The 10,111-nt window shown below is 42.1% G+C and overlaps 1 protein-coding gene across 1 annotated transcript; it reads right to left on the bottom strand.

Moving 5' to 3' along the window:
- Positions 1 to 1,288: 1,288 nt before the first annotated feature.
- On the bottom strand, positions 1,289 to 7,957 carry LOC104948328 (girdin-like). The gene is made up of 9 exons (XM_010774525.1): positions 7,465 to 7,957; positions 6,875 to 6,967; positions 4,579 to 6,765; positions 4,109 to 4,256; positions 3,651 to 3,768; positions 3,386 to 3,545; positions 2,868 to 2,969; positions 2,322 to 2,408; positions 1,289 to 1,949 (listed from the first exon to the last, which is right to left on the bottom strand). Exons 1-9 carry the CDS (start codon positions 7,837 to 7,839, stop codon positions 1,809 to 1,811), a joined length of 3,411 nt encoding a protein of 1,136 aa, XP_010772827.1. The 5' UTR covers positions 7,840 to 7,957; the 3' UTR covers positions 1,289 to 1,808.
- Positions 7,958 to 10,111: the final 2,154 nt, after the last annotated feature.

The following is a 10,111-nucleotide window of genomic DNA, read 5'->3' as shown; positions in this document are numbered from 1 at the left end:
AGCCACTGTTTAGCCTCATCCCAATACCCCTCCTCGACTCCTCCTTTCCCTCACTCGCGTCCCTTCCTTGCATCTTAGCTCCGCCTCCGTAAGATGCGAGCGAGAGACACGAGGAGGTGACGCGAGGACAGAGGATTCCTCAGGTATTAATTGGGATGTCCTCGTTCACTCAAACGTCACTCTTAGACGACGTCTGTTAATGATGACATGCGAACAGCTGTATCCCCTCTCATCGGGCTTAACTGAATAACCCCTTAGAACCGGCCCATTTCTGGTTAAATATTTATTTAAATGAATGAATCTTTCTCTTGTTAGTCAAGGAATTCAATGTATGATGGTTGGTCCTGCTTTTGTGTTCCGTTTTGGTGTAAAATGTAGCCTACATTTCAATACAAATATAATTATAGTAATGTGAAGCCTTTTAGAAATGAATTGCACATAATAATTCCCACGGAGCTGTGAGCACTTATACATTTATGTGACGCTTTTCCACTCATCTTCCAGTTGTCGGTTTTCCTCTGTTGAAATCGAACAGCTGTGAAGATGGGGGCGGGGCTTTTATACGCGAGTGGTGAAAACACTTCCGCGTAGTCTGCTCGCGTGTATCCTCCCTTTCGTCTCCGTCCGCACCCCTCCTCCCTCACCCCTCCTCGACTCCTCCGTGTGCATTTCAGCTATTGGGACGTCCTTCAAAATGGCGTGTCTTGATCGATTTCCGGGTCAAGTCCCGGAGGAGGGGAAGAGAGGAGTCGAGGAGGGGTATTGGGATGAGGCTCTTGCGTCTCTCCATGCTTCCCTGGTGGCAGGGACTAGTCGCAGGGAAACGACGCAAGTGAGGGACGCAAGGAATCCATTTAACCGAAGTGCAAAGCACCCCTTGTCTCTTTCTCTTGTCGTCCCGGGCTGCGACCCGACAACATGTCCTTTTCTACTCCGAAGTAAAGTACCCTTTTGCACCTTCATTGCACCGCCTCCGACTCCCTTCCTCTCGGCACTACACCCCACAATATTATGCCCGACTGTCCCACGTTGGAAATCAATTGGGGCTTTTATTTTGAAATCTTGAATCGGAACTCGGTCTTTTTCCGAACAACTTGACATTCTTCTTCTTCAGCCAGAAATAGTGCTGAATGCTGTCAACAATAGCCTGATTAATTTTTTTGGCTGTATCTTCGCAAGATATACATTTTTTTTTTCAATGACTGTATTAACTGTGACTTTTAATCTTTAATTTACAAACTGGCACTTAATATAAATATTAAATGAAATATGGCACCAAAGTCACCAATTCAATTCTGCAAATGTGATTTATTAATAAAACATCTGTTTATTATTGCAGTGTACCGGCAACACATCTTTAGATTTAGTTCAATTTAATTGATAATAAATGAGGGCAGACAGCAGTGGTTAAGAGTATACATATTTCAGATCAAAGTGTTACAAAAACTATATGGCTGTACACATAAAATATACACATAAATTAACACTTTTTTAATAATATTATTTGGGAAATATTAAAATGACATTTCACAGGACCATTGCAGCAGAAATGACTTTAAATGACAAACTCAGTGTGAAAAAGGTTAATAATTGCTCAGACATAATACAAAGTAGGGACACAATGTAAACATCTTTAAAAACAAAAAATAAAAAGGTGTGTTAAGTAAGATTGTGGATGAAAGTTATTGGATGTATTAAACAATAACTTGTTTGTTTTAAATACATTTGTTGTGGGTGAAAATACAGGAAGAAAACCACATGTTACAGTGAAGACTAATGTTATGTTTCGATTTTAAAAACAGATGGTTTTAGGGAGAAGTTTGGTCCAGAGCGTGATGAGCGAGTCTCAGGTTTTCTCTCAGCTCGTCCATCTCTCTCTCTGTTTTGCCCCACGTGATGCTCAGCTCCGTGTACATGTCTTTGTACTTCTTGGTAGCGTTCCTCTTGGCCTGAAACATGACAGACATTAGGTTTAATTCTCAATCTTTATTATTTATTATTCCAGCTACTGTATATGTGTGATTTTTACAACGTTGTAAAGGGCCTCTGTAGGGTAAATTAGAGAAATTACGTAGGTTATATTCTCAGAAAAAACAAATGAAATGTAAGATTGAAGTTAAGAATTCAAATGAAAAAACTCACTAATGAAGTGGTACATCTCCCAGAAAACATTTGTTGAATATTACCAGAGATAAAAGTAGAAAATATACAGCAAAATCTCATGAATGTATGAGGCCGACCTTGCAAAGTGAAGCCATGTGGTTTCTGGCAAAACAATTTTTTACAAACAAAAGCGGTACTAAATCACTTCAGATGCTCACCTTTTGTGCTGATTGGAGGTCATCCCTCAGAGATGTGATCTCCTGCTTCAGACACTGAGCCTCAGACTCCTTCACCCGAAGGGTTATCTGAGATCAAAATAATAACAGCTTTATGTCTCCACCATCAAAAGTAAAGAGCTAAAACTTAAGTGAACACTGGAGATCAAATCATACTGCAGAGCTTACTGGCTTTGACTAATGAACTAGTTAGAGTTCAACATCTTACATTTTAAAAGGTCGGATGCTCTGGCTATGGTCTTTCAGATGACTTCTCATTATGCATATACATTTACTACATTTATGTTTACTTTCATTTGCAATCAGTCTCTAAAATAAATTAATATCCATTCATTTACAATTTTTTAATGTTTATATTTTATCCCGATATTTGTCCCGACAGTTCATAAATTGCAATCAGTTATGTTCAGCCACTGTTCAACAAAAACAACAAAACATTGAAATAACACGGTCCTTTTGTATAAACTTTACAAATTATTTTATCTTACTCCATCTCCACACAAGACTTATTTAAAAGAGAAGACTTACCTCCATTTCGTACAGGTCCATCCCCTGACTGAGCGGCAGAGCGTCCTGCTTCGCCAGAGAACACAGTCTGGTGATCTCTGCTGCCAGGTGACCGCTCAACTCCTGGAGGACAACATCAGAAACAAGACCACAATGAGGCTTTCATCTCAATCACACTCTGATGTGTTTAAATAGCCCATCGGCCGTTTTAGTCAAAAGTCATGTGTTTGTAAAGTAATGAGCAAAAGACTGGATATACTGCACGCGTTGTGTGAGATATAGGTATGCTGTATATGAAACAATTCAATTATTGAGTCACCATGTGAAAATAATAACGTTTTTTTTAACTATAACACGGCTTGTTTAAAAAAATGTTTTTTTTATCGGTTAAGTATTCCTGTAAAGCTATAAAAATGACTAAGACACTATTTGCTTGGCAGTGCAGTTGGGGAAGCATTTTAACCTTTGCGGCAGCTTTGAGAATGTATTATTTTCGCTGCGGGTATTAACCATTAGCCATCGTGCATCGCAGCTCTCACCTGGTTCCTGGTCCTCAGGTCCTGGTTTTCCTGCTGGCACTGACACAAGGCCTTCCTCTCAGCATCCAGGGCCTGCACAAGATGGCCGCTCTCCAGGCATTTCAGAGAGAACTGCTGGGACAGAACCTCCAGCTCCCGCTGGTACGAGGCCAGCTCCTCACTTTACAAACACACAGAAATATTCTAAATAAACTGCAATCTGTACACAACAGTTACAATACATGTCAAAATATCACATTTGTTTTGGACAACATAGAAGATGTACCTGTGTTGTCTGCACATGTCCTCCAGGTGTGTGTTTCCTTTGCTGTTCTCTGAGCGACATCTCCTCTGCACCTCCCTCTCCAACTCCAGCTGGTAGACGTTCTTGATAGCCTCAATTGCTGAAAGAAGAATAATAATTAGCTAAATCATTTACTTTTCATGGTGATAGTTTGAAGGTTATTCAAAAAAGGAAACAGAGAGTTTATACAAAAAAACAAACTGAATAAAGCATTTTCAAATAAAAAACATGTTTCATCTGTGGACACAGGATGGAGGAGCTCAGGGCTTAAGGATAAAGTAATCTCAGCTTGTGTCTTTGTTAACTTAAGAACCAGACGTCTAAAGAATAAAAGCCTTTATGAAAATATAAAGTTAAAAATGAATAAGATCTAAAAAGGCGATGGTAAAAATGTGGCATTATTATGTGGGATTTAAAGTGCAGTTTTGACAGCTCCTCACCAGTGGCAGTAGCAGCGCTCTCCTCCTCCAGCAGCCTGTCTCTCTCCACCAGGAGGCGCTCCACTTCCTGTTGGTGTTGATGCTGCAGCTCCTCCACCCCCTTCAGCTGAGACTCCTCCATGGAGGCGAAGCCGCGCTCACATGTGGCCTGGAGGAGATGTTCATGTGAGTGACATACTCATTACCTTCAGGGTGTTAAGTCATTCTCTTTCACACCTATATTATTTTAAAACTTTTTGGGTGAAAGCAGCCAGTCAAAATAAATAAATAAAGACTTACAAAATATTGATTTGCCTGTGTCATGTTGGAAAATGGTTGTTATTCATTGGTTTAAATCTTTTAACACGGATTAAATCAGTTTAAAATCTGATATGCATGTCTGTTATGAGGGATGGGTCAAATTATCTTTAAACTAAGGGCTTCTTAAGCCTGAACAAGCTGTGTTTGTAAACCCCTTGTGCTTTGCTTACCTTCAGTTTTTCCAACTCCTTCTCATGTTGTGTCTGAACAGAACTCATTTTCCCATGAAGCTCTTCTTTCATCTCCTCTTCCATGACAACCTGCAGCTCCTCCAGCTCCTCCACTTTTCTCCTCAGCAGTAAAACCTCTTTCTCTGAATCCACGCATAGAGGACACGTTTCTTTATGAGATGCATCCTTTCTCTCTGCATTTTCATCTGCTCTCTCCTCAATTCCAAACTGACCTTCAGCACATGGAAGAGGGATTTCTGGACACTCAACCATCTCCTCTTCTTCCCCTCTTTCATCTGGAATACTTTCCTGTAGCTCAATGTCTGATTCTCGTTGGTTGGCGTCTTCTGTCTGGCAACCTGTGTTTATCTTGTCCCCCGTTGACAACTGTTGTGCTTCGATGTTTGACAATCTTTCTCTCAGCTCCCTGTTTTCTTCCATTAAGCAGACACAGTTGCTGCAGGTGAGCGATTTCTGTCTGGTTTCCTCTAGTTGCCTCCCGTATGTTGAGTGAAGCCTGGCTAAATGATAGCAGTGCACCGCTTCAGTCGCTGCAGATTGAATGAAACCAGACATCGGATGCTCAGAAAAGTGAAGGTCAGCCGTCAGCTGGAGTTTCTCCTGTGCTGAGGTGCCAACAGAGGATGCAAGGTGATTTAGAAAATGTATTTTCATCTGTGTGACGCTTCTAAAATGTCCCATCTCATACAGCTTGCTAGTACAATCAAATATCCTACTTTCATCCGTCTTCTCGGTTTCCATCTCACTTGAAGTATTCCAATTAATATCCAGATTTTTTAGACTTTCCCTGCCTTCATCTGGGCATGTCTCAGAAAATAGACAATGCCCTGACAGCAGCATTTGTTTCTCCACCATCATACGTTCTGTCACCTCACTGAGAAGCTCTTCCACAGGTTTCTCCTCTTTGAGCTCCGAGGGGTGTACTTTCACTTTGTCGTGCAGTAATCTCCAAAACTGCTCCTCCCACTTTAACTGACTCTCCACTGTAAGCTCTTCCTCCTTTCCCGAACCAAAATCCAACATCTCGATCACCTCCAGTAATTTGTACAAAGCTTTCAACCTCACGACCATCCCGTTTATCACTTGCCGTATCCTTTCTTCACCAGAAACACATTTATCTCCATCTTTCGAACTCTCCTTCTTCTCCAGCTCTTCACTCAGCCTCCTGACCTCTGCCTTGGCCTCCGCAGCTGATTCACGGTAGTATGTCTCCGCTCCCTTCTGCTCTGCGTTCTGCTTCTGGAGCTCCCTGCAGGTTGCTTCTGATTGCTCGAGCTGCTTCTCCAACGCCGTCAGCTTTGCCTCGGTAGCCTCGAAACATCTCAGCAGATAACCCTTACTCTCCTGTGGAGCTCCCTCTGTTGGAGAATTCAGCTGCAGCATGGCCTCCGTCTCCCTCAGATTCTCCTCCAGGGAGGCGATTAAGGTCTGCGCCTCCAGGAGCTGCTGCTCTCTTGAGCTGACCTCCATCTCCAGAACGTCCACCCTTGTTTGTCCCAGCTGCTCTACTTCAGGGAGGTGATGGGGTTCAGTGTACCTGCTGCTGAGCTCCACTTTGAGCCTTTCTATCTCTCGGTCTGCCTCTGTCAGCTGGTTCAGCATCTCCTGGTTGCGCTGGTTCAGAGCCTCCTTCTGGCTGGTGAGCAGCTCCACCTCTTGGGAAAGCCTCCTCACCAGCTCCGGGTCTGACGGTAGGTGTTGCTCTACACAGCCGTTCAGATGTTTGTCATCTCCCTCCTCCAGCGTCTGCAGAACCAATGATTCACTGTTTTGTATTTGTGTTTCTGCACCGGGAGCCTGCTCACTTCTGTCCAGCTGATTCTGGTGGTTCAATGTCGCAACGTTTAAATCTGTTTGTCCGTCACTCTGAGAAAATGAGTCTTCGCTATCTGATGCAGGTGATAGTAAAACAGGTGTGTCCTCTGTCTCAGGAAGAAAATCCCCCAGGTCTGTGAAGTTGCCCTCTGCGTCATGCAGCCAGATGCTGGGGGCTTGAGGATTTAATGAAGGCGGGACAAAGCTGAGCTGCTCCTGCATGCTGACAATGCTCTGCTGTTCTCTGCTTTCTGTGCACACATCCTTCAGGGTCTGTGCGTATCCGTTTAGTGTCTTTACATTTATGTCCGATGGGGAGAAAACCGATTCAGGAGTTAGAGGAGGGTCCAGCTAAGGGAAGACAGCAGAGATAGGTTAAAAGAAATAAGCATTGTGGGTATGAAAACTTAAAAAATAGGAACAGAATAGGAAGTAGATAAAGATGCAACGTGTGGCCGACCTGCTGCTGATAACATCCTGCCGCAGTCAGCTGAGCCTCCATCTCCAGTCTGCGACACTCGGACTCTGCCAGCTGGGCCTGCAGATCCTCCATCTTTAATGGGAAACCATTCAATGAATATAAATAATAATCAATTAAATGTTGAGATTTCACAATGATGAAATCAAAACATGAAGGAGTTGGATTCCTCCTTTGTGGATGAGAAAAATCCAGTTCACAAATTATGTTATGAGTTGTAGCAATATTTGACCCTTGTTGCTTAGAGGATAAAAACATTACCTATTCATATTATTTTACTTTTTTACTAAGTTGAGTCTTTTAACCAACATCAGTCCTGATCATAAACTTTGGGATTTGAGCCTTTGCAGAACATTTACATGCACAAATACCTCCAGTATATCACACGCTACAGGGGAGGGGAAACCCCAAAGAGCTTTATTGGGCCCCTTTAAGTTTCAGATATTTTTTAAATACACACTTTAGTAAAGAACTAGAGGTTTAAATTCCAATATTTGTGGGGAAAAAGGTATTCCACATGCTTTATCACAGCCCAAATGATAGGAAAAATAAAATGTGACAACAGCACTCACCCCCGTCCTGTAGCTGTCCAGCAGCTCCACAGGTTCTTCAGTTTCAGGAAACAGCGGGATACTCCTGTCCATTCTGAACATCGTCTTCTCCACCTGCTTCCAGCACTCGTCGATATCTTCCACCAATTTCTGCTGTGATTTCGGATTCAGTGAACCATCTGCTGTTTTATCCCCAATCGCCTCCCATCCCAGAGGGAAGCCCAGCATGCTCTCGTACTTCCTCCTCCGCTCCTCCCTCCTCTTCCTCCTCTCCAGTTCTCCTAACTCCAGCGGGCACAGAGCTTTAGTCCTCTGATGGTCCAGGGCGGGTTTGTTCTGAGCCCTGAACTCGGCCCAGTCGAAGGTTTTGTTGCGTCCCTCCCTCCGTCTCTCCATCACACTGCTGTGTTTTGGGTGAGGGTCTCTCTCTGAGGAGATGTCAGTGGGCAGAGAGTCCCGAGTCACATCTGGTCTGGGGAGAGCTTCAAGTGGACTGTGGAGGCCGGGTAAACTGATCACAACACATAGTAATGATTAGATTGTGGATGAAACATTCAGTTCAATTCTCTTTATTAGAGCAGTACAACGGTAACACAATTTAAAGGAAATGTAAAAAAATACTTTCAAAACACAGGGATATGCTTATTGTTCACTGAATGGTAATGTACGGTGGTCGACAGGTACAAACACGCTACCAAAAACATTTCCATTCGGGAAGAACAAAGAACACAGCAGTTTGAGACACGATGCAAATTCAAAAACACATCTAACAACTAACGTAACTAAATTAGTCATTTCAAATATATTGACAAAACACTTCCGACCAGGAAACAGGAAACAGGTAACAGTTGAGCTTCTTCCAGCGGTTTTTTTATTTGCAGTGTTTTGTGTTTGCAGTGCTTTTGACAGTTAACAAATTAAAACTCTTCTTTTGACTGTAAGTCGGACCACCCGATCTTTTGTTAATCAAACAAATTGTTTTGGTACAAGCAGTAAATTACAATTTTTATTTATATTTATTTGAAAATGTGATATTAAATTAGGCAGTAGATCATAAAACTATAGCGTACAGTGGTGAAAAGTAAATGTACCCAATAGATAAGACAGAACTTGATTACATAAATTTTGTATTACGTTATGCAGTAAATGTTCTTGTAATAATATATTGTTCACACTGTTATATTCAGGGGTGCACATAACTGGTACGCAGGTACAAAGATCTGAATTGAGTAACGTCACTTGTGTCATTACGCACCTTTGCGTACCTTAAAACATCAAAACAAAAACACATATTTCGTCTACACGTGTTTCTTGTCAACACTCAATGGAGTAAACTACGAGACATGTCAGAAAACCCAAAGACATTAAGCAGCTACATTGCCGTTTCGCTCCCTGCGAGAAATCTTCAGACTTTCTATGACTGATTGACCTAGGTGCTGGCCGAGCCGCGCAGGACATAACCGACGGACCTGTGAAGCTTACAGGAGGCAGAGGCTTTATCACTGGACCGGACGGCAGAGTTGTTCACCGTGTTCACCGTGTGCACAGACAGGGTTAACGTCGGTATGAACAACAGAATTGTGCCAAAACTCCGCCAACTGGCTGCAGTGGGAGACTCCCCTGTGCACATTCTGTGCCCCGCGCACACACACTGGAGAACTGCGCAAAATCAGCTGATCACAACGTTTACGCTCTGTGGTCAAGCTGCTACAGTTTTATTTACACCAAAGTGGAGTGAAACACACAGCTGCAGACTTACTCAGGGTGTTAATGGAAGAGTTTGAAATCAGACAGAGGTGGTAGAAGTACTCAGATATTGTACTTGAGTAAAAGCAGAAGTACCAGAGTGTAGGAATACTCTGTTACAGTAAAAGTCCTGTATTCCAAATGTTACTCAAGTAAAATTAGAAAAGTATTATCATCAAAATATAATTAAAGTACCAAAAGTAAAAGTAGTCATTGTGCAGAATCGTCCATTTCAGAATAATATATATGATATGTTTTGTAATGATTGATCATTAAAGTGTTATCAAAGCTGGTAAAGGTGCAGCTAATTTTACAAAGTAGATCAAAGTCAAGTAAAGTACAAATATCTCAAAATTGTACCTAAGTACAGTACTGGAATAAGTGTACTTAGTAACTTCCCACATCTGAAATCAGATATGACTTCAAGTCATCTGATCATTTCTTAGTATTTGATCCTTCAACTTGGCCTCAGGAAATGCAAGGACTTCACAGTTTTGGCAACACGTTTTGGAGAAAGCAAATCGGAGGCTTAAAAAGAGACAGGGAGGTGCATCTTCATCATCTTCATCATCTAGCATGCAAGAAGTGTAAATAGAGGACAGTGAAGGAGACACTGAGGAGGACGCTTCGTGTGGGGTGAGTACCAGACGCTGTCTCCTGGTACTCATCTGAGTAACTCACTCAAAACGTTATGTGCACCCCTGATTATAAGCCTTATCAGTAAAATAGAAATATACATGGAGCTAAAAACAAGCTCAACAAAGTAATTAAATACAAATATTAATACCACAATACTACAGTCGAAATGTGACACTTTATAACCGCTCTAAACAAATGTGCAATATGTGGGTTGTTGTCGTAGATTGCGTTGGTGCTGTTGAGTTGTTGTTGGTATTCCATTTGTATTGGATCATTATAGAGA

Source organism: Notothenia coriiceps, unplaced genomic scaffold, assembly GCF_000735185.1.
Source record: "Notothenia coriiceps isolate Sejong01 unplaced genomic scaffold, NC01 NC01_scaffold00014161, whole genome shotgun sequence".
Lineage (NCBI taxonomy): Eukaryota > Metazoa > Chordata > Actinopteri > Perciformes > Nototheniidae > Notothenia > Notothenia coriiceps.
The sequence above is the reverse complement of the archived record's forward strand: the minus strand, read 5'-3'. Positions and strand labels throughout refer to the sequence as shown.